This window comes from Mauremys mutica, chromosome 4, assembly GCF_020497125.1.
Source record: "Mauremys mutica isolate MM-2020 ecotype Southern chromosome 4, ASM2049712v1, whole genome shotgun sequence".
Classification (NCBI taxonomy): domain Eukaryota; kingdom Metazoa; phylum Chordata; order Testudines; family Geoemydidae; genus Mauremys; species Mauremys mutica.
The window spans coordinates 68,713,215-68,738,218 of NC_059075.1; the positions used below are offsets into that span (position 1 = coordinate 68,713,215).

At 44.7% G+C, this 25,004-nt stretch overlaps 1 protein-coding gene across 13 annotated transcripts in view; it reads right to left on the minus strand.

Annotated features, from left to right (window-relative positions):
• RAD51B (RAD51 paralog B) overlaps window positions 1-25,004 on the minus strand; it is a 610,326-nt gene that overhangs the window by 163,892 nt on the left and 421,430 nt on the right. For 7 of the 13 annotated variants that reach the window (XM_045014334.1, XM_045014333.1, XM_045014330.1 and 4 more), the window contains one exon: window positions 13,311-13,365. The exons of the other annotated variants lie outside the window; for them this stretch is intronic. In XM_045014334.1, the coding sequence (XP_044870269.1) occupies window positions 13,311-13,365 (55 nt within the window). The remainder of the gene's footprint in view (window positions 1-13,310; window positions 13,366-25,004) is intronic. 13 annotated transcript variants of the gene reach the window in all.

A 25,004-nucleotide genomic window follows, 5' to 3' on the forward strand; every position in this document is an offset into this window, starting at 1 on the left:
AAAACTGATGACTGACTGTAGCACATAATAGTTTCGTCTTCTGAGGGCAGTATAACTTTGGTCTAATTTTGGTTGTTGGGTTTAGTGTGTAGGTGCTGGGTGGTGTTGGTGGCCTCTGATACACAGTAGGTCAGACTAGATGATATGATAATCCCTTCTGGCTTTAAACTCATGCTATGACTCAGATTACTATTGAAAGGGCAGATGGTTCAGCAACTTCTGCTTTTATTGCCTAGTCCATATTTGTTTGTACAGCACACTAAGACTGATACTAAAACTCACAGCAACCAAGTAAACCAACCAACCAACCAAACCCCCAAAAAGCTGAGTGTTTACAGCAATCTCCTCTTGGAAAGCGTTATCAGATACAAGACAGAAGGACTAATTGACTTCAACCCATGCTAGGAAATCTCTATTGTTTGGCAAATAGGAGAACAAAAAGACCCACGAAATAAGTACTGGCCTATACATAAATCTTGGAAGCAGTGACTGACAGATACAATCAACCAGGTGAAAATGAAGCCTGGTCTGCCAACTCAGTTTCCTTGCAAATTCAATTAAACAACAGAAGAAAGGGATCATTTGTTCACATGAGCCACCACGTTGCTGAATTCTTCTTCCTCAGGCTCCAACTAACCCCTTGTCCAGCAGCAGGATCAGAGACGGAGGAAAAAAATCTCATTGTGCAACCCTCTATGCCCATCAGACAGTGGGGTACTAGAGGAGCGGGACAATTCATGGTCTGTTCCCCACATCCAGCACCCAAGAAGCCTTCAGGCTCTGGGGGCCTTGCAGTAGCTTCACCGCTTAGAGCCCTGAAAATCGTGACGCCATCTCAAGCAGGTTTCTTTTAAGAAAGACTTACAAAAATGTAATGTACAAGATACTGGAGTGGGTGATGGAGCTCCGCTCCCAATGGAATTCTGTAGATACAGCAAATTATGGAATGCTCTTGTGTACTGTTCTTCCTGTTTGCCGTTAATAAAGTTAGTATAATACTGTGGGTGTTTACATATGCATCACACATCAGCTTCTCCCCATGACAAACTAAAGGTATTCCTCTCCCCAGAACACATAAGTATACTACATGGTAGAAGCCCTTGGAAGAGTTTGTATCTAAGGTTAAAATATTAATATGCTACTGAAACAATCAGAAATAATTTTAAACACACAAACAGGAATATATTTGGAAGCAGCCAGCCTGAACTGTCTGTTACAGTCAGTGAAGCAATGTGCAAAGAGCTCATGTTGATAGCCCACCAATTTGTTCTGAATTACACTTAACTGTAGGCTGCATCAAGGCAAACAAGAACCATTGGTGACCTGATGTGCAGCTCATTCAGAGCATCCCCAGGAGAACGTCCATCTGTTCGCAATGGATATTTCTGCCTAAGAAAAAATATTACGCTTCAGATTCTTAAAATAAATCCTCCCAAATGTCCTCGTTTCCTGTTCTGTTAACAGTCACCAAACCAGAAGAGTGGCACTCACTCGCATGAGAGCATTTAACTGGAGGGGTGGTATGTGCACATGCTCATGTATGCCTAAGAGATTGAGTACACGAGAGTATAATTTCTCTCTCCCTTTTGCTCTAATTTTCTTTTTAAAGATAATTTTGTGTTAGTGAAAAATGGCAGATTGTGAATTTTGGATACTAAAATCCATTATTTATCCTCAGAATAGGTACAGTATGGACAACAGCTGTGCAAGCTTCCATCACATCAGGTCCAGCCTCAGCACTGACCTCTGGGGTAACAGGAGTTCAGTCTCCATGGAAGCCCACAGGAGACACCAGCACTGACACATAATCACATCCCATCTGTTCCATCACAGCCTCGGGAATCTCCAGCATCAAGATGTGACAGCATTCCCTACTTTATACTACTGCCAGGGGTCAAGGTGGGCTGGCTCATGGCAGCATGGTGAGATGGTACTTTTTCATGGTGGTTGCAATAACACTGTGAACTAAGTGCAACCAATCCAGTGATTTCTGCCAGAGTCTGTAGATGGCCTGAAACAAGTTCCCCCAAACTGGCTTCTACATCCCAATTTGATCCCCTTGTGGCAGCTTTCTGTAATATTTTCCCTATTTGTTTGGCTTTTATTTTCCTTCCATGCCACTCTCCCTTTCTTCCAAACTTAAAGCTTTTTTAAAGTTCTGCTCTCCTAAGGTTTGCTCTAAAACCCATTGAATCAATGGGAGTCTTTTCATGGACTTTTCTGGGCTTTGGATCAAGCCCCTACTACTATGTAGATTGGTTCTCTTGCTATTCAAAGTGCAGGCCATCCAATACCTACAGCTCCTCTCTCCACAGACACAATAGAACTTCTCTGAAAACTCAAGTCTCTCTACCTTCAGCCAAATATCTTCCTCCTGCTTCTTGCTTCATTTCTTTGCTGTTGGATCTGGCAATTTCTCAAAGGTCACATCTGTGCTTTTATCTCATTCTTGGTCCCAATCTCTGATGTCATCTATGATTCTTTCCAATAAACTGCTGATTGTGTCATGAGTACCAGTGGGGCAATGATGAGCAGGTTTTCTGGAGCTGCCTTCATGATACTAATGTTCACACCACACCTCCAGTTCTCATTCCTGATATGTAGCACATTCAGTTGGGTTATTTTGGTGCTAATAAGGTTCAGTTGGGTTCCAGACCACACCGAGATTAGGACCCTCACTCATTTCTGATGTTGCATTGCAATACTATGGAGGTTGCAGCATTGTTGCTGTATTAGTCTGTCAAAGAGAAAACAGGAGATCCCCTTTGCTTATGGGTGCCAAATGCTGACAATGCAAGTCACTACTGTATTATACAGTTCTGTACTGCTTGGGGTGCCATCCATCACAGCCGATACTATACAGACATTCCTCTCTGCTTTTCTCAAATTGGTGGTCTGGGTGGAACTTAAAGATCCCAGAGCAATTTACGAAGAGTTGAGGATGAATACAGTATTCTAGCCAACATTCAAAACTAATTTAGATAGGCAAGTCTTTCTATAAGTCATTGCTAAAGACAGAATGACTGCCACGTAAATCATGCTGGGATACTGGAGGCCATAAAAGATACTAAAGAAAATCACTATCCTGGTTTGTTAAAAGAATCCCAAGAACAGGGTTCTCAAGACTATTTCTTACTTGGTGTTTCCTGAAAGGAAGCCATTCAAAATGGATTTACTATCTTGAAATCCTGATAGTCAATTTGGAGGCTTAAAATAAATCTCTGAAACATATTAGCAGGTGAGTAGGATTTCAGCTTCATCTTTTACCCACAGCTTATCTTGGCCCTGGCTAATGACTTCCTACTGGTCATCAACTAAGCCCCAACTGCCTCCATCAGACCCACCTGTATTTAATATACCTTAAAAGGAAAATAATAGGATGTGTCTGAGTTTTGGACAAGTAATAGCTTTATGGAGCATTAGTATAAAACAAAAAAAGGCTAGGAGACAGGGAGAGAAGTTGTTTCTATCTGTTTCAGGGGAAAGCCTAGAGAAATATGTGGAACGTTCACTTCAACACTCCTGGGCATATGTTATTTCAGTCATACCTGAAATCAGGCAGATTAACAAAATTACTGCTTTAAATTTTGGCAAAAACAGGTGGAAAAGGTGGAAGTTGCTGAAAGCACTTCAGGTCCTTCACCCCTGTTCCCAACACACCTATCTTTCACTTTCACTAATGTACAGTCACGATAAATTATGTTTACTCATAAGAGACTGCCTAATCCTCAAATGTTCTGCACCATCAGGTATGGTAAGCTTTCAAGGGGCTTGTGGAATGCTGCTTGTGTGTTGTGTGCTGGAAAAAAGATATGGCCTGGGGCCATGGAGAAAAGGGACTAGTTTGAGATTCCTTGAAGGAGCCAGTCCTGTTCCATCCAGCCTCCGAAAGGATTGGTAACTTCCTCTCCTCTTTTAGCCTGTGTGAGAAGTCATTCAAGTCCATTGAAGCAAATGGGATTTATGCACATGTTTTAATGCTTTGCTGAATTGGGGCTTAAACTACAAAAGACATGTCAGTTGCAAATCCAATCCTGTATGCTATGGCCAGATCACCCTCCAGGTTCTCTTGAAGATTCAGCAACACCTGGCTTATCTATGTATGTACTTATATGGCTCTGATCATTGTAGAACCTAAGCAACTCACATACACAACTGAATATCCTCACAACACCTCTGTGAGTCAGGGAGATATTATCCACATTTAATAGATATGAAAAATGGGGCACAGAAAAATGAAGTGACTTGTCTAGGGTCACACACAAAATCTGTGGCAGAGATAGGAACTGAAGCCAGATGTTCTTAGCATTTAACCAGAAGACCATACTTCCTCTACTACTGATCATAGTTGGGGCACATTCAAGAAGGAGTTTTTCATAGTTAATGCTGAATTTGGAGGCTTTTAAAAACAAAATTAAACCAGAGCTAGTGATAGGTATATGTCTTAGCATCTACAGTAATAAACTATTAGCCTATGGCACTGAGAACCAGCTCCTCCCACTGGACCCACTGGAATCTGGCACCATCCCAACCTGCCCTCCCAGATATTGTCCTGATCCTTCTCAAGCCTGCTCAGACCTGGGGACTGCCCCAAACTGACCCTGCCTTCCAGGGCCTGGGCTCCACCCAATTCCTTTCATGCTTACCACAACTATCCTCCATACTGAGGCCTGCTGCACACAGTCCCAATTCCTCCCTCTCACCCTGCAAGATGTTTCTCAACATATTAGAGAAGATGAAGCAGTTTGGCATGTTATCACTGGGCCATTACCTGACTGGTCCGTATATGTAAATATCAACAATCACATTGCAAACCCCGGTCACTCCCTGGTTTTCTCCTGCCTGAACCCTTCCAGAGTGAGAGCAGAGGAGTTTGACACATTTATGCAAAAGTCCTTGGGATGCTGTCTGGCAGATGATGAAAAGACTTTACCATGCAATTGAAATTCTCTATTCCAAAACAATCACTTTAAACCTGTTAATTATACACACCAAACTCACTCAGACCTCCAGAATAGGAATCCAGTTGTTGATCGGTGAGAGCCAAGCCTCTAAAAGCTGGCTTGCACAGGACTACACATGCTTTGTGTTGGGTAAATTAGTTTCAGGAAGAGAATCAATATTAATTAAAACCACATGGAGATCCTCTCCCTCCCTCCCACATCCCCCACCAGGAGACAGAGGCCAGTTCAGTCTAATTTAGTCCAGTGTTTTTGTTTCCTAAAGTCTCAATCTTGGGCTCAGTCCATTAATAGGCTGCAGCTGATTTTAATCTAGATGAACTCAAGATTTCTCTCTCCCCTTTGGTTTTAAAAAGATTAAAAATTGTGTATTATATAAATAGAGGAAAATGAAAAAGATACCCGAATGAGTAAGAAATCTGTTCTTCATTAGCCAACTTGCTGAACAAGCCCATTATCCAAGTGCAGCTGAGGAATGGGAGTTGTGGGGGGAGAAGAAAACATACAAACAACCAAATATTCTAGTGATACTATGCCCAAATGCTCTGGTGATGGGAGCTGTAGTAATGACTGACAATAACAACCAAAATGACAGATGTTAAAAAGATTCCAAAGATGGGGAACTGGATGACCCAAAGACTGGTTTGAGAGTTTTTCATCTTCTGGTTGCTGGTTAAATTCAGACTAGGTGGTAGTGACTGAAAGCTTTTATCCTCTGATGTCTATTTGGTGATCAAAGTGAAGTGAGTTTGTGGTATTAGACTACCTCCTAGTGGATAGGTGTCAATATAAAAAAGCTGCCATTATTACTGGAGCTGTCCTCCTTGCAGGCAACCTCAGGAGACAGGCCCAGGGCTGAACAGTCCCTTCGAAGAGGGAGACTAAGCTACATAGAGATGTAATCCACTCTCTGACAAATTGGGGGTTCTGTCTGTACTACTTCTGAATCCTGGATGTTTTAATGAAATTTTATCATGAAATTACTGTGTCGGGGAAAGCCCATACGGATATGGATCGCCCATGAGCTAGTAGGGTTGAGTCATGTCTCTGGAAGGTCTGAGACAATGGTGCATAATCAGCACTTAACTATCCTCTATTCAAAGTAAAACATGTTAGAACAATGGGTTTGTTCTACTTGGAAGAAGACATTTCCTCCTCTTGCCTGAAGGGAGGGGGGTTTGGAAGTAATGGAAAATTACCAAGAGACAGAATAGAAGAAACAGGTGACCCAACAGGACAGGAGTCTATAAAGGGATTCTTGGAGGGAATGGAGCAGAGAGCCATTCGGCACCAGATTAAGATGAGGTAGGCAAAAGAGGAAGGGTAGGAAAGTGGGCGGAGGACCTGGCCTGACCTAGTGAGGGACATAGTGTTTATGATGCTTTATTGTTTTATATGATCTGTATTCTCCTGTGCTTTACCTGTTAAGTAAAAAGTATAAAGTTAATAGATCGAACAAAATGTGTGTGTGTGTGTGTGTGTGTGTGTGTGTGTGTGTGTGTGTGTGAGAGAGAATGTTGACTGTTTCACAACTACTGCGTACCCTGGAGAGAGTTAGACTGTAAACCACAAAGGTCAGTACCAGATAATACAGAAGAAGCAAAACACAACCAAAACCAAAAAGCCACACCCCATAATGCATCTAATGAAATGCTGCTAGCCATTATATATAACCTTTCCTCTCCTTCTGTCCAAGGAAGCCAATACAGAGCAGCTCTAATGAGTATCGAATAGAGAAAGCAAACAAGCACACCGAAAGACATATACAAGAGATTCTCTTAGGTCTGGTCTACACTAAGGGAGGGGGGGTCGAACTAAGGTACGCAAGTTCAGCTACGCGAATAGCGTAGCTGAACTCGAACTACCTTAGTTCGAACTACTCACCCGTCCAGACGCTGCGGGATCGAAGTCCGCGGCTCCCCCGTCGACTCCGCCACCGCCGTTCGCGGTGGTGGAGTTCCGGAGTCGACGGGAGCGCGTTCGGAGTTCGAACTATCGCGTCTAGATTAGACGCGATAGTTCGAACTCCGAGAAGTTGAACTCTACGCGTCGACCCGGCAGGTAAGTATAGACCTACCCTTATTTTGGTAATGTGCTAGCTGATATAAGGTGCACAGAGGTTTTGGGACAGGTGACAATGGAAAAGAATGACAGTCGTTTCTACCATTGTTCCTCATTAATACAGCCATATGCTAATATTTTATGTAGATCCTGATACACATCACCACCACATACTCATTATATCATTATGATCAAAGTATTTTAGTATTTATGGCCCCAAATTAGATTCAATTGATTTTTTTAAAGACACATTCAATTCTTTCTTTTTCTCATGGTGTCACTATAAGGCAAGGTTAAGGTTACTTGGGTGCTCTAACTGTACATTTCTATATCTTAACATGTCTGGATTTCTTTTAAGTTTAACCATAACTCTGAATTGCCTGGGTTTAACCTTGCTTGTTTCTGGGATAATTACAACATCCCTCTAATGTATTTTACCCTAAATTACTCATACATACTGTGACACTTAACACTCTCTTAACATAGTTTTTGTCTAGAAATGTCCTTGTATTTTTTTATTTAACAATATCATACCTAACCACTAAAAGAATGCTATCAGGTGACATTTCTAATGATCTGAATGTTGGTAGAATAAACTTCAAATTATCTTTTTAAAATTTATAATTTTAAAGACCAGATTCACCAGTATGCTCTGCTGCTTTATGCGATTCTGGAGAAACAATAAGCAACCCTAGCATACTGGCCGGTTAAGCGAGGCATACCGCTGCTTTGCATCATAGAGCAGCACACAACAGCCAGTGTCAGGGTACGTCTACACTACGGGACTATTCCGAATTTGCATAAACCGGTTTTGTAAAACAGATTTTATAAAATCGAGTGCGCGCGGCCACACTAAACACATTAAATCGGTGGTGTGCGTCCATGGTCCGAGGCTAGCGTCGATTTCTGGAGCGTTGCACTGTGGGTAGCTATTCCCTAGCTATCCCATAGTTCCCGCAGCCTCCCCCGCCCCTTGGAACTTCCGGGTTGAGATCCCAGTGCCTGATGGGGCAAAAATCATTGTCGCGGGTGGTTCTGGGTAAATGTCGTCAGTCACTCCTTCGTCAGTGGAAAGCAACGGCAGACAAGCATTTCGCGCCTTTTTTCCCCTGGATTGCCCTGGCAGATGCCATAGCATGGCAATCATGGAGCTTTTTTTTTGCCGTTTGTGACTCTCACCGTATGTGTACTAGATGCCGCTCACACAGGCGATTCAGCAGCGCTACACAGAAGCATGCTTTTGCTTTGCATGACAGCAGAGATGGTTACTAGCCATATTGCACCATCCAAATCCTTCCATAAATTGGAACTGAGGATGATCATGGTCTACCAGTCCTTTTGTACCATTTGCTGCTAGTGCCCCTGGTCAATCAGCCAGGGGCGCAAAAGCCAAGAGTGGTTACTAGCCATATTGTACCTTCCATCGTTTTGTACCATTGGCTGCTGTCATAAGTGCCCCTGGCCGATCAGCCAGGGGCGCAAAAGCAAAAATTGGGAATGACTCCCTGAGTCAAATCCCTCCTTTTTGGTATCTAAAAATAGAATCAGTGCTGCCTAATAAAGACAAGTGTGCTAGAGAACCACCTGCTCTGTGTCAGAGCCCGCAGAAATTATTATCTGTATGCTATTCACAGGGGTGCTCCTGTAACACAACCCCACCTGTTGATTCCGTTCTTCCCCCAGCCTTTCTTGGCTACCGTAGCATTGTCCCCCCACTTGTGTGATGAATTAATAAAGAATGCAGGAATAAGACACACTGACTTGTTAGTGAGAAATGAGTGGAAGGCAGCCTCCAGCTGCTATGATAGTCCAGACAGGACATTAAGCAGTGTGTAGGAGAGAAGCCCAGCATCCCACTGCTAGTCCAGGGGCAACTGAATCTTTTCTTTTACACATGAAGGTGGGGGCTGATGGAGCTCAGCCCCCTGTTGCTATGATGAGGATGGTTACCAGCCATATTGCACCATCCATCCACCAGAAAAAATTAGGGCCAATAGGCTGATGACGAGGACGGTTACCAGTCCTTTTGTACCATCAGCTGAGGCTGATGATGAGGATGGATTTCCATCTTTTTGCACAATCAGCTTATGCTGATGATGAGGATGGATTTCCATCATTTTGTACCATCAGCCGCCCATGGACGGGGGGGAGCAAGGATGTTGGTGTTGAGTGCTGCACTATCGCGTCTATCTGCAGCATTCAGTAAAAGATAGGGTGAACATGGAAAAGAGTCAGAGGATTGTGTTACCTTTCGCTGCTGGGGGTGGGTGGGGGGGGGGTGAGTAGATTGCCAAGCTATGCCCTGACCCGCGGGCACTGTGTTTATTTGACCCCTAAGAAGCATTTGGAGCTCAGCAAGAATGCAAATAATTTTAGGAGGCTGCAGGAACTGTGGGATAGCTTCAGTCCTCCAGTCCATGCGCATCCATTTGATTCTTTGGCTTTCCGTTACGCTTGTCACGCTGCAGTGCGCTGAGTCCCTGCTATGGCGTCTGTCTGGAGATTTTTAAAAAAGGATTCTGAAATTTCATCTTCTGTAACGGAGCACTGATAGAACGGATAGAACGGATTTGCCTGCCCTTACAGCGATCACATCCGCATGGTCCATGCGGGAGCTCTTTTTTTTATTTTGATTTCGGACTGCATCGCCACCCGTGCTGATCGGAGCTCCACGCTGGGCAAACAGGAAATATTCAAAAGTTCGCGGGGCTTTTCCTGTTTACCTGACCACTGCATCCGAGTTCAGATTGCGGTCCAGAGCGGTCACTGGTGCACTGTGGGATAGCTCCCGGAGGCCAATACCGTCGATCAGCGTCCACACTAACCCTAATCCGATATGTTAATACCGATACTAGCGTTACTCCTCTCGTTAGGGAGGAGTACAGAAACCGGTTTAAAGAGCCATTAAAATCGATATAAGGTGCCTCCTAGTGTGGACGGTTTTGGCGTTAAATCGGTTTTACGCTCCTAAAACCGATTTAAACGCCTAGTGTAGACCAGGCCTCTATGTCAGTTTACCCTTCCCTCATGTCTTTCACATTCCCCTGCTCAGACCCACCCCTAAATACCTTATTCCTTCTTTACCCCCTGCATTCCCCTGCACGAACACACACACCAAATTCCACCTCCATTCCCTTGAACATACACATCCCCATTTCCCCCCTCATTCCTCTATGTGCATATGCACTGCTGGTTTCCCTCATTCACCTGCCCTCCTTGTTGAATAGAGTGAATGCAATGCATTTAAAAAAAAAATTTAGGATTGTTGATAATTTTTGCTGTTATTTTTCATAATGTAAAGTTTATCTGTCTGTAGTGGCTGTTGCATTAAAGGTGCTTCTTCAGAGAAACTCATGAAGAATTGCCCTCTTTCCAAATGGCCACTACCTCCACAAGCAGAATGAAGCCAAGTTGCCAGGATACTTGAGACTAACACGGTGAAGAGCAAGTGAATAGTGGTGGGGGTCATGTTTGCTAAGAGCAACCTGTGATCTCAGTCCCAATGAGAACAAAAGGATGGCAACCATTCTGAAAAAGGACAGTTCCTTATGGAATTCTTTGTAATAGAACATTATTCTTCAGTCTCTGCTGTAGGAAAAACTTTCACCAAGAAAACTGGCAAAAATGACTTTTCATCCATTAAAAATGTCAAATGTAGCCTATGCATAAAGATTTCAGTGAATTTTAATTATATAGAGGAGATACCAAGAGTCTGTTATTAATATTATTTAAGAAATCTGACATTGGCTGCTAATTTTTTTAAAGCGTCCATTTAAAAATTAATTATAACGCGAATTAATTAACAGATTCACTAGTGAATTCTAGGAAAATCATTCTGTACTTAGAGTAAGTGCTGTAATTTTGGAGAGAATATGCTGTATTTTCCCACAAAACAAAGATGTTGGATACCTACTTTAAGTGCAAACCTCATCTCTACCTTAACAATGGAGCTGCAACAGATATCTGCATAATATAATTAAGGTACTGGTAATGAATAATAATTACATTAGTAGATTTATATGTAGGAGTTATGTGATCCTGGCAAGTTTGCCTGAACTACAATCAGTTACTTCAACTCTGTCATACACAAATTTTCAATGAATGTCTATCAGAGTGCTAACCGGAATGGATATATAGCAGTAAATTTTCACTCTGTTCTAGCAAGGTATATGTAACTAGAAAGACATTGTAAGAGATCACTGTACATTTTATTTGTGTAGCTTTTCCTGAGTTTGACTGCTAGGGAATATTTTTGTGTGTGGGTGGCTGTGGGAAAAGTGGACAGCTGGATGAAAGTCTATGACAAAAGGAATCTTGTCCCATTTCCTGCTTGTGTTTCATTCACTAATGAGTGTTGTTCTGGGTCATTCTCAAGATTTCTTCATCTGTTGTCTTGTCTGTAACAAGGGGCACCTCAGCAGTGGAACTGTTGTCAGCCTGCCTTGAGAGTTTATTCTGCTGCCTCCACTGCAGCTGTGTTGGATTCTAAGTGCCTGGCTATAAAACAAAGCTATATTTTTGTGTGTTTTTTTGGATAACATGAGGGCAAATCTAAGTTCAGATATGTTTGCTAGAGTGATCTGTTTCTACTTTCTTGTAATAAATGCATATCTCAACATCTAATAATAAACTGAGATAAGGATTTTCTGTGGCCTTCCTGAATGTGATTTTTGTTGGAGAGAGAACGTAAATTAAATGTAGTAAATCTCTCCTGTCCTCTTCTTATGGAGTATTCTACTGATTCCATTAGTATATCCCCAACATTCCATAGCAGAAACTTGTGAATGTGTTGTAACCAAATTTCTCCTGTAGCAATGTCCATATAACTAGCCTGTGGATACAAAAACCACTGTTCCTTCAGGAATCGTTATATGGTTTGAAGGAAAATGTCATTTCTTAGATTGGCTTTTTCATTAGATCAGTTTGCTGTCATCATCATTTTACAGTGCACCTTGAAAGGTTTCCTCCTGGCAACCACTTTATTCTTTGTTCTTGGATTCATTTAAAAAAGACTTCTCTGTATCTTCAGGCAGGTTTCAGCAGGGTGCCCCAGAGCATGATATTCTGTGAACAGGCCTGGTTCCTTTATAAGAACCCCAATTAAAGTAGCTTTGTGCTGTATTCATGTTTTATGTGAGGATAAAAACCAAATTTGTGCTGGTTCCAGCACATACAGGAGAGGCCCTTGAGAATTCCTCCATTGTGTCTGCATCTACATGTAAAGGGTAGATCACAGCGCCACCCTGCAGACTGAGTAAAGTCTGTATCTGAGAGCACTGTGTGTGCTTTTGGCCAGAAATATCTATTAATTTGTATTTTAAATGGTGCTTGGATCAGTCTTCCTCTTCTTCTGTTCCATACAACTACCCTCTCTCTTCATTTAAATCCCTCTGCAAGACTCTCCCCAGAAGCCTTTCAAAGGTATTCCACCAAAGAAATGAAAGGAACCAAATAATCTCCCACTTGACACTGCTTTGAAATTGGATTTTCCAATCTCTGGTCATCTGGTATGCTATATAGCTGCATAGGAATGTCTGTCTGTGATAAGTCTAATTCAGTAGAAAAGTGATAAACTTGGTCTCTAGAAAGAAAGTCACAGCGTTGTTGTTTCCCCCTGAATCTCCTTCAGAGAAATGCGTTGAGGTCTTGTCCCAAAGGAGGCTTCTCCTGCCCTCTCTGCTGACAGGGACAGGGAGTGGGAGGAAAGCATTTCAATGGTGCCTAAAAATACTAGTAAGTATATAACACTGAAGAGCAGTTCTACTCTGAGAAGTAACAATGCCAAAATGGCACCTCTTTCCTCAACAAAGCTGCTCCCTGAATGTAGTCAGAATTTTATCTACTGACTTCAGTGATGATCAGTTTGTGCTACTAATTACTCCTGTTTGCTCTACAGAGCCAACACAGGTAAGAGAGCTCAAAACTGGATTTGATCTCTGTTGTGCAGAACTGTTTACTAAGTCCCAGTCATAAAACAAACCAGGAAAGTGTGCATTTAAAGCAAAGGCAACGGAGGGCATAAGTTAAAAACAGTGGGATTGCATAGCTGATACTGTGGGCATAATTTGGCCTGCAGAAACGTTATTATTGGTGATGGTATAGAAGAAGGAAAGAACCCACCTTCACTCTCAGAGACCAAGAGTGTGTGCAGGGTTGCCAATTAAAAAAAAAATCACTTGTAAATTGAGCACATTTGTAAATTGAGCACAATGTCGTTTTTCAGATACTTTTCAGAAAACAATCACATTTTAAGTTCCAGTAATGTAAAAAAGATGAGTCTGGACTGACCTTCTATCTCCACTTCTCCATCTGGGTTTTCCATGTCCTACTTGCACTCTCAAATCTAACATTTGAAGAAAAGAATCATTTGTTTCCAGAAGGCTAACTCCTTAGGTGGGTGGTCTCAGTTTAGTTTATTCTTTAATTTTATTTTCCACGGCAGTCAGAGTTTTCTTTCCATGTTCTGTGTTGAACTTTGTGGCTTTATTTTAGAACCACAATGCCCAGACTATAACATGGTACATTTGTTTAAGTTTTCCAATAGTCTTAAACATGGTCTTCAGGCAGATCAATCATATATACACATTAGAGTACATAATGTGCTATAAACACATTAGCAGTATAACGTAGACATATAATTTGAGCTCTGCTGCAATCCTTATGGTTTGATCAGTTTTGTATACTATGAGGATATCCTGACCCATTTTTAAAATATTCATCAAGTGGAAATCATAAGATTGACTCTCTTAATTGTTTCGTAGGATTCTCCCCATCCTCTTGTGCTAATGCTTTCCACTTCGATGGTAGCCTACTACCTTTTTTTTTTAAAATTGATTAGATCTATCTGTTTGTTTGCGCTTAAACACCCACATTAGGTGAAGGATGCTGATATGCTCTTCAGTTTGTGTGTTTTTGACATGTGTTTGCTATTCACCTGACTACTGAAACATCTGATGTAACAAGCAACTCGCTAAACCATTGAGTTATAAGATTTAGCAAGCAAACTCCCCAAACCCATGTATGTGATTTGGAGGCTCAAGCATGTGCATCCCTGAGCCCAGCTACCCAGTGGGATTGAGCTGTGAGCACTACTGAGCTTCTGGCCCTCGGTACTGATGTATCACAGACATAAAACAGTGCAATTTTATAGCCCATATACCTGGCAGGTGAAAAATGCAAGGAAGTTAATCCATGGGCCAGTGCACCTGGCTATCAAGACAAATAAAATGAAGAATTACATTTCCAGTGTCTCCAGCATTTTACATCCAAGGGCCTCAAAGCATTTTATGCTCACAAATTAAGCTAGTGTGTGTTGTACTGAAAGCAGCATGAGGATACAGCCTGTTCAAACACCCTGTGACATAGGATTGCATACTTTGGGGAATAACAAGGCTTCTACACCATTCTCTAAACGTCTGGCCACTATCAAAGAGAGGGTAACTGGACTAGATAAACCCAAGGCCAGATTAGGGCATATGCACCATAGGGCAATGCCCCAGCTCCTGGAGTCATGTGATGACACCAGAATCTCTGCTTTCATTTAATAAAAAAGTAAGTATCTTACCTTCATGGCTGCAAAGAAAACCTTGAAATCATGACTTAGTGCAGGGGTCTCAAACATGCGGCCCACAAGGTTATTTTCTGCAGCCCACGAGCTCCTCACGGCCCCCCCACCCTCCCCCAGCATTTATCTAGAGCGGCTTTGGCCCAGTGCACACCGGGGGCAGGGCAGGCTCCCTGCCTGCCTGCCCTCCCCTCGCGCCGCTCCGGGAAGCGGAAAGAACCTGGGGGAGGAGAGGCGCAGGGGTGTGTGTTGATGTTGCTTCAGGCACCGCCCCCAGCAGCTCCCATTGGCCGCGGTTCCCCATTCCCAGCCAATAGGAGATGCTGGGGGTGGTGCCTGAAGCAACAGCAACACACACCCCTGCGCCTCTCCTCCCCCATGTTCCAGCCGCTTCCCGGAGCGGCGTGGGGGCAAAGCAGGCAGGCAGGCAGGCAGCGTGCCCTGCCCCCGGTGGGAGCTGGGCCAGAGCCCGCCCCCCGAACCCCTCCTGCAGTTGAAACCCCTGCCCTGAGCCCCTTGCCGCACCCTGCACCCCGACCCCCTGCCACACCCCTCCTGCACCCCAACCCACTTCCCTGAGCCCCCTGCCGCACCCTGACCCCCTGCCGTACCCTGCACCCTGACCCCCTGCCCTGACGCACCCCTCCTGCACGGCTGCACCCCACACCCCAACCCACTGCCCTGACCCCCTGTCACACTCCTCACCCCTCCTGCACCCCACACCCCAACTCCCTGCCTTAAGCCCCTGCTGCATCCCTCATCCCTCCTGCACCCCTCACCCCAACACCCTGCCCTGAGCCCCTGCCACACCCCACACCCCTCCTGCACCCCCCTGGGGGCAGGGAGGGGCAGAGTTGGGGTGGAGATTTTGGAGAAGGGGTTGGAATGGGGTCAGGGAAGGGGTGGAAGGAGGCAGGGCAGGGGCGGGGCCTCAGGGAAAGGGTGGAGTGGGGGCAGGGCCGAGGGTGGCGGGGTGGGGGAGGTGTCAGTAATGCGGCCCTCGGGCCAATGTACTAGTCATGGTCATTTGAGTTTGAGACCCCTAGCTTAGTGTAATTGATGGTGCAACTACTTTCTGAGTCTGCAGAGAGCCTGAAACAACAGCTATGAGACCAGTGAACTGCCCCAGTCATCCTGATGGTGTGTTAACTCGAAGACTCACTGCTCTGGGAGGCCTGCCACTGCACTCCAGCAGAGGACTCTATGTGTGTGCCAGGAGGAGACGAGTGCAGTGGGCCTGGCTCACTCATCCAAGCAGATATACTCCTGACGCTGGATAAGTACTGGGAGAATCCTACGGGTCCTGGCACTCTGGGTCGGAAGCTCCTGCCATTGCAAGTAGTGGACAGGCTATGGAGGTGGGATGGGGCCACATTCTGGGAGGTAGGGGCCACAGGGCAGAGCAATGTGGGGGTCTAAACCCCCCATATTGCCTCAATCCGGCCTTGGATAAACCACTAGCACTCAGGTACCTGAATCAGAGCTTTGATCTGAGGCCTGCTCTCCAGATTAATAGCGTGCACAGTTTATGCCCTGAACTATCAATTTTTGCCATCTATTACTGCAGAAAGGTTATGCTGCAGTGCCCTGTACTTCCTTGCATTTAAAGTTAGGGTAGCCAAGGGCCACAAAGACAGCATCCTTCCTCTCCAGCCTGATAGCAGAGTTCTCTTCCTTCCTTTTGTTCACACTAAGAACAAACACTGTTCAAACAATAATAGTGGGTGCTTTATTATGATGCTCTCTTAGGAACAGAGCCGTGGTTAGTATTATCTTGCACTTGGTTTTGTTTTGAAGGAAACCGTGAATGGCCCTTTCAGTTGTTGGTGTTTCAGGGTCAACATTACCTCTACTTCCTTTATTTAAAAAAAATAATCCTTTTACCAAAAGTGCATGCTACTACGGAAAGGTTGAATTACACAAGGCCAGTCAGCCAAGGTCTTGTGCCTGAGGGTTCCAGGAGCAGGCATGAAGGCAAACTGCCAGTTTAAGGTGCAAATCAGAATAAAAGACAGTTTATATCCTAGTTCTCTCTAAACTGGCTCGGCTGCTGCATCTAGACACCAGGCATTTAAAAGAAACAGGAGTTTTCTGTTTCCTACCAAACAATTAAGTACAGATTTGGTACACATAACACATATAAGTATTTTGCTGTCAGGTTTCACTCTCTCAAGTCAGTACTAGCACTAGGTCCTTTCCCATCACATCTACTCCTTGGTGCATGAAAGGACCTTCAGGTCATTCTCTTTCTCTCATTCTCCCTCCATAAGGATTGGGGGCAAAATCCTCATCCTCTGGTTTGTGCATGGCCCGTGGCACGGCCTTTATCTCATTGCCTTCCTGTTTGTACACTCTTGAAAAATTCTACTTGCCTTAGCCAATCAGGTATTTTGGTGAGTAAGGTATTCAATTTTTCATTATCACTGGTCATCATAGTAAGGACAGGTGAGAATATCTTGTGCCTGAGCCGGTAAATTTTCACGACAGTTTTGCATGACTGAGCTGGTGAATTATGATTTCTCCCTTCCCACGAACCCATGTATGCATGGTCAAGAGGAGGCTTCAAAACTGCAGAACCTGGAGTGCGCTGACTGGCTCTCCACTAGTTCTGTCTGATCCAAGCAGAGCTAGCCCGCTCCTAATCAATGGTCCATCAGCTGACTCCCAACCCTGCACCCTCCCATCTGATGCTCTACGTGCCATTCCTTATGAACATCTGGAATATTCCTCTCTCACCCTAAATATCTGTCATAGTCTATGTATTCAGCAACAACATTCTATTCCATTCTTGTACTGGACACTTGCCAAGCTGCAGCTGAATTGTTACACACAAGAATTTACTATTTCAGAGGTTTACTGCAGACCACTTTAAATAGAGTGCCTAGTGACATGATGCAAAATGTACTTCAGTGAGGTACTGCTGCTAAGTGTTTCATTTGATTTTATGGATCAAGATAAATAATAATAATACATAGAATGGATATGACACTTTTCATCTCAAAGCACTTTAGAAATGTGATTAAACAATATTACTCTTATGTAACAGACAGGTAAACTGAGACACATAGTGATTTAACAATTTTACTTAAGTGCCTATGGTCACACAGCAAATTGCTGCCAGAATTGGGTACAGAAACCAGGTCTCCTAATTCTTTGTTTTCTGCTCAATCCACTAGGCCACAGTTGCCTTTGCCTCAGGCACTACTCCCAATCCCAAGCACCTTCTGTTGCAGTTGCTACATATACCTGACCAGAATGGAGTGAACACTAACCATTAAACTGACATTTTCTGCTCTAATTCAGTTCTGGGCCTACATTTAAAAGCAGGGCTTTGGAGCAGAAGCGCGGAGCAGCACCAGAGCAGTAGAGCTGCAGGTTTTTGCCTGGAGCTGGAGCAGAGCCAGAGCACAGCTCTAAAGCCCTGTTTAAAAGATTTGCAAGCATAGCTATGTCAGGTAGGAGTGTTAAGACAAAACAGAAAACCACCTAGCTGACACAACTATGCCAGCAAAAGCCCTAGTATAGATGCAGTTATGGCGGGGGGGGGGGGAGGAGGAGGGGGATTCTTTTGTCGGTACAGTGAATTTCATTTGAGGAATTGGTATAGATAAACTGGCAAAAGGGTTCTAAGCTGCATCTCCACTCCGCTGGTTTGCTGGTACAGCTATAACAGCGTAAACATGGCCTCGGGCAATCAGGAGACAGGGATCCTACTCTCCTTACATTTTCTCCCTGCTCCCTTTTTTGAAAAAATCATCTTCAGAGGCAAACCTCTGCCTATCTCTCTTCAGCAAGTGGAAGCTTTATTGATCACAGGCATCATCAAGTTTCAGAGTGGTAGCCATCTTAGTCTGTATCAGCAAAAACAATGAGGAGTCCTTGTGGCACCTTAGAGACTAACAAATTTATTTGGACATAAGCTTTTGTGGGCTAAAACCCACTTCATCAGTTGCATGGAGTGGAAAATACAGTAGCCAGGTATAAATACACTGCACATGAAAAGATGGGAGTTGCATTACGAAGTGGGGAGTCAGTGCTAACGAGCCAGTTCAATTAAGGTGGAAGTGGGCTATTCTCAACAGTTGACAAGAAAGGATGAATACCAAGGGAGGAAAAAAAATTTTTTTGGACACCATCAAATTAGGCCTGAATAAAGACTGGGAGTGGATGGGTCACTACAAACACTAGTTTCCCCCTGCTGATACTCACACCTTCTTGTCAATGGGCCGCCTTGATTACCTTGGCCTCATTAGCACTACAAAAGTGATTTTTCCTCCCTTGGTATTCACCCCTTCTTCGTATTCACCCCAACTGTTGAGAATAGCCCACTTCTACCTTCACTGAATTGGCTCAATAGTACTGACCCCCCCACTTGGTAAGGCAACTCCCATCTTTTCATGTGCTGTGTATTTATACCTGCTTACTGTATTTTGCACTCCATGCATCTGATGAAGTGGGTTTTAGCCCACAAAAGCTTATGTCCAAATAAATTTGTTAATCTCTAAGGTGCCACAAGACATCATCAAGTTACCTCTACTACTACCTCCAATTCACATGACACAGGATTACTGTGAGGATCAGTTCATCAGTTAAGGTAGCTTCCTCAGCACTTAAAGAACTACCAGGAGCTATGTACATTCTGCAGAGCTGGTGATAAACAGGATTCCCCACCATCCCCTTGCCCCCCTACATATTAAGGAGAGGGTGCCAAACTGACAGTACTATAGACTGAAGTCCTCTGCTTAGCAGGCAGATTAGAAAGCAATGGACACTGAAATGTGGGAGACAGAGGGTTCTAATGAAAGGCGAACAGCTTTCTCCTAAATCACTCAGCCAGGTCTCCCTCTGCAAGATCTGCCTGTGCAAGGCAGAAACTGAAAAAAGAATGTAAAGGAAGTTGAAATCTGTTAGTGCAATATTGTTAGTTGCAACCCCAGATCTAGATAAAGCCATTTAAGCCTTCTGCCATGGAAGGATTTGATTTGTGCACATTTAGTTTCTGTGCTGGAGTTTCTGGTGTGTTTGGGAGATACAGCAAGTGGTGATGCCTGTGCAGAACCCAGAGAGCTGTGACCAGCCAGCAGGCTGTCTCCCCCACTCATGTTCAGACTTGGTGGTAGAATTTAATTAATTGATTCTGCACACAGAGCTCAGGGAGGAGTGTGGAGTTGTTCCTACTCCTGGCCACTGCTTGTGACTGTTTCCCACCAGGATATAATGAAGTGAAACAGCCTGTGTGGTGGCTCCACAGTTAGTGCTCTATACTGCTATGGTGTATGGGAAGCTCAGTTTCAATTATTGGTCCCTCACTGCCCAGGCCATCAGTCTCTGAATGCTACCCAAGGGAGAGGGAGAGCAAGAAACTTGTTTCTCAAGAAACAATCCTTCTGGGTGATTAAAAAGCCTCTTTCATAGATTCCAAAAGGAGTCCTATCTTGTCACTCAATTGGAAGGATTGTAGCCATGAAACAAGGCCACAAAGAAGTGAGGAAGTGGACCTCAAAGACTGGAAAGATGTGGTGCAGCGGTCAGCTAAAATTATGCCCTGTATGCTGGAGCCTGTGATCTCCTCAGGCACATCTTTATACTGGCCATTGGCCATGTTATAGAAGTACATGATCCACACTTTAACCATCCTAATCTAGTGTCTCTGGATTTTGTTACTGTCTACGATTATATTGGCTTAATTTTCAAAGGTGCTGAGCAGCTATAGCTCCTACTGACTTCAATGAGACTGCATCTCTGAAATTCAAGACAGCTTTGCATATTGGGAAGAGCTGAAGGAAAATAAAAAGCCTATTGTGTGAGAGTACGAACACTGCTAATGGGTGGTACACCAGTCCCTTCCCTTTTCAAATGAATTTCACTTCATGTTTTGTTTGATTTTCCTGTTGATGCATCCTGCACCCTACAGTGCTAAGCTGGTGGGATCCAATTCACCCTTCCTGACATGTGGAGTTTAAAATAAGAGACCTCAGCAATCGGACATCCTCAGCATTTCCAGCTATTGAGCACAATCATTTGCACTGTGATCCAGTTTCAGAGTAGAAGAGAAAAGATATATGTAGGAATATTCTCCCTGCACCGCTACAGGGTAGACAAAAGGAAACTAAACAAACAGGATGTGAATTTCACCAAGTGACCAAGGCAGACAGGATATGGATCACAAATAAATGGCTACAATATGTACGCATATCTCACTGTTTGCCAGCTGAAACTGTTCTGTTCACAGCACAAATATTGAATGGAGAAAGCAAAAGGGAAGACAACTTGCTATGTAAGATCTTTCCCCTTGAAAGTTAATTTAATAAAAGTTCCAGCCCGACATCTCTGGCGACAGAAGTCCTCTGTTTATCCATAGAATACATAGAGCCTGGGCAGAAGAAATGTGAGCTTCCCATGCATTGCCCAGCCAACGAGTCTCACCCCTAACAAGCAGGGAACATTTCTAGGAGTGAAATGCTGGATGCTCAGCAGGTGGAAAATCAGGACACATATTTTGACTTGAGTGACCCCACTGTAAAAATCTTGGCTGAGATTTTGTGTGTCCTACCTAAAGCTCTGAGCCATTGTTTCTTATATTGCAGATTGCTTAATAATGTTACAATTTAAATAATCCAACTAGGTTTTGAAGGTCACTTCTTCACATATTTCCTTCTGCTTGCTAGGGAAGAGTTTTCTATGAGACCAAATTCACAGAGCACTGGATTACGTGGGAGAGTTATTTCTTCAATAGAAAGGATAGAAACTTATTTCTTTGTTTAAATGAAAACGTAGATTCAGTGGAAAATGGATATAAGAACAAAATACTTCCAAAGATAAAATATCTTGGCAAAAACTTGATTCTTTTGATCCCTCTGAGCATCATCCATTTGTATTCCCTCTTCATCTTTGCCGCAAAGTGCAATTTCACCTCCCTACCACTCGTAGAGAGCCTAGGAGCAGATCCCTCTGGAAGGGATTCAGACAAATGGCAACCCCAAGAGCTAGCGAGCTCAGTGTGCTCTAACCCTGATATCTTGACTTAGCCTATTAACGCCAGCATTCACATAATTATTCACTATCCTGATCCAGACCTGCAGTTAATCTCAAGAATTTTTCAAGGTCCCAATGGCATTGTATCAGAGGTCCAGAATCTGATCTGAGTTACATCAGTGAAAATGTGGAATAACTGCACGGAAGTCAATGGAGCTATGTAATCAAGATCAGAATCAGGCCCACAAGGAAGAGGAGTTAACTGCTGAATAATTTTTTTTGTATAATTTTGTAGCTTATTGGCAAGCAGTTGCAAGTATTTGTTATTTAAATTTCAAATTATTTTACTATGATACATAGGTCTCATAGTATATTTTTTTGATTGGATAAATATAACTCTTAGGGTACGTCTACACTACGGGATTATTCCGAATTTACATAAACCGGTTTAGCAAAACAGATTGTATAAAATCGAGTGTGCGCGGCCACACTAAACACATTAAATCGGTGGTGTGCGTCCACGGTCCGAGGCTAGCTTCGATTTCTGGAGCATTGCACTGTGGGTAGCTATTCCGTAGCTATCCCATAGTTCCCACAGCCTCCCCTGCCCCTTGGAATTTCCAGGTTGAGATCCCAGTGCCTGATGGGGCAAAAATCATTGTCGCGGGTGGTTCTGGGTAAATGTTGTCAGTCACTCCTTCCGCTGGGAAAGCAACGGCAGACAAGCATTTCGTGCCTTTTTTCCCTGGATTGCCCTGGCAGATGCCATAGCATGGCAATCATGGAGCCTGTTTTGCCTTTTGTGACTGTCACCGTATGTGTACTAGATGCCGCTCACAGAGGCGATTCAGCAGCGCTACACAGCAGCATGCTTTTGCTTTTGCATGATAGCAGAGATGGTTACCAGCCATATTGCACCATCTACCATACCATAAATTGGTAATAAGATGATCGTGGCTACCAGTCCTTTTGCACTGCACCATTTGCTGCTGTCATAAGTGCCCCTGGCTGAGATCAGCCAGGGGCGCAAAAGCCAAAATTGGGAATGACTCCCTGAGGCCTGGTCCACACTAGGACTTTAATTCGAATTTAGCAGCGTTAATTCGAATTAACCGTGCACCCGTCCACACCAGGAAGCCATTTAATTCGACCTAGAGGGCTCTTTAGTTCGAATTCGGTACTCCACCCCGACGAGGGGAGTAGCGCTAAATTCGACATGGCTATGTCGAATTAGGCTAGGTGTGGATGCAAATCGAACTTATTAGCTCCGGGAGCTATCCCACACTGCACCACTCTGTTGACGCTCTGGACAGCAGTCCGAGCTCAGATGTTCTGATCAGCCATACAGGAAAAGCACCGGGAAAATTTGAATTCCTTTTCCTGTCTGGCCAGTTTGAATCTCATTTCCTGTGTGGACGTCGTGGCGAGCTCAGCAGCACTGGCAGCGATGCAGAGCTCTCCAGCAGAGGAGTCCATGCAATCTCAGAGTAGAAAGAGGGCCCCAGCATGGACTGACCGGGAAGTCTTGGATCTGATCGCTGTGTGGGGCGATGAGTCTGTGCTTTCGGAGCTGCGCTCCAAAAAACGGAATGCAAAGACCTACGAGAAGGTCTCCAAAGCCATGGCACTCAGAGGATACAGCCGGGATGCAACGCAGTGCCGCGTGAAAATCAAGGACCTGAGACAAGGCTACCAAAAAATCAAAGCGGCAAACGGACGCTCTGGAGCCCAGCCCCAGACATGCCGCTTCTACGAGGCACTGCATGCCATTCTCGGTGGGTCTGCCACCACTGCCCCACCAGTGACCGTGGACTCTGAGGATGGGATAGTGTCGAGTGGCAGTTTCTCGGCGATGTTCGCCGATGGGGAAGATGAGGAAGGGTTTGTGGAGGACGAGGCAGTCGACAGCGGTTACAATACTGCTTTCCCCGACAGCCAGGATCTCTTCATCACCCTCACAGAGATCCCCTGCCAACCCTCCCCGGCCGTTAACCCAGACTCCGAATCAGGGGAAGGATCAGTCGGTAAGTGCTATAAACATGTAAACATTTATTTCTTAACAAAACAGGAATAAAAACTATATAAAAAGAAGGTCAATGCATATAGGGATCGAACAAAAATCCTCTTGGGACAGTTCAACGAAGCTCTCTGAGAGGTACTCGAAAAGCCTCCGCAGGAGGTTCCTGGGGAGAGGTGCCTTGTTGGGTGCTCCGTGGAAGCACACTCTTCCGCGCCAGGCCATCAGGAGGTATAATGGGAGCATCGCCTCGACCAGCATGGCAGCATAGGGCCCTGGTCTGTGCAGGGATTCACGCAGCATGCGCTCTCTGTTTCTCCTGGAGACCCGCCTCAGGGTGATCTCGCTCGGCGACTGCTGCATCTAATTAGGGGAATTACTTTAATGTTACTATTGTGAATGCTTGACTTTTCCTTTGCATAACAATGACCGTCGTTTAACAGCCACGTGTTGTAGGCTGCAGAGGAAAAGCATACAGGGATCTTTCACGGGGACAGCCGCGAGGGGCTGGAACAGGGTCAGACTTTATGCTTTCCAGATTGCCTGCAGCAGGAGGGCACTGCTATCCATTAACTGTTAAGCAGCCTAAAGTTTCCGGCTTACCAGGCCTGGCTGCTACACGGATTCTGCTGTCCTGCCCCGCTTGTCCGATCTCCAGTGCAAGACCCCAGGCAATGAAAGCGAATGCCGAAAATTCGAACTTGTCCTGAGAGCACATGAGATTAGGTGCCCTGTATGGTCTTGTTCACAAAAACTGAGTAGACTGTGTTCAGTGTTCGCAAACATGTATCTTTGGAAGGAAATCACTTCCTTTTTCCCATCACACAGCTGCGGCTCTTTCCCGAACTGCCCCGGCATCCCCCTCACAGAGGCTGGCGCAGATTAGGCGGCGAAAGAAAAAGACTCGGGACGAGATGTTCGCTGAAGTGATGGCCTGCTCCAGAGCCGAGGCGGCCCAGCAGAGCCAGTGGAGGGAGACCCTCTCTCAGCAGCAGCGCTCACACAGCGAACGGGAGGACAGGTGGCGGCAGGAAGACCAGCAGGCGACTCAAACGCTGCTTGGACTAATGAGGGAGCAAACGGACACGCTCCGGCGCCTTGTGGATGTTCTGCAGGACCGCAGGCAGGAGCAGAGAGCCCCCCTGAACTGTATCTGCAACCGCCCTCCCCCGCCACAAAGTCCTGTCCCCCCCTCACCCAAAATCACAAGAAGGAGGGGCGCTAGGGGCCGTGAAAACTGTCACTCCACCCCAGCAGAGCGCTCATGTACCAAACAGCTCTTATTCCCTAAAGTATGAGAATTGCTTGCCTTCCTGGCTCACCCGATCCCAAATCCCAGTTTCATCCCCCAACTGTGTAGTTGAGTATTAAAAATAGTTTGCTGTTCATTACTGTTTCCGTCATGTTTCTTTGCAGAAGACTTTGT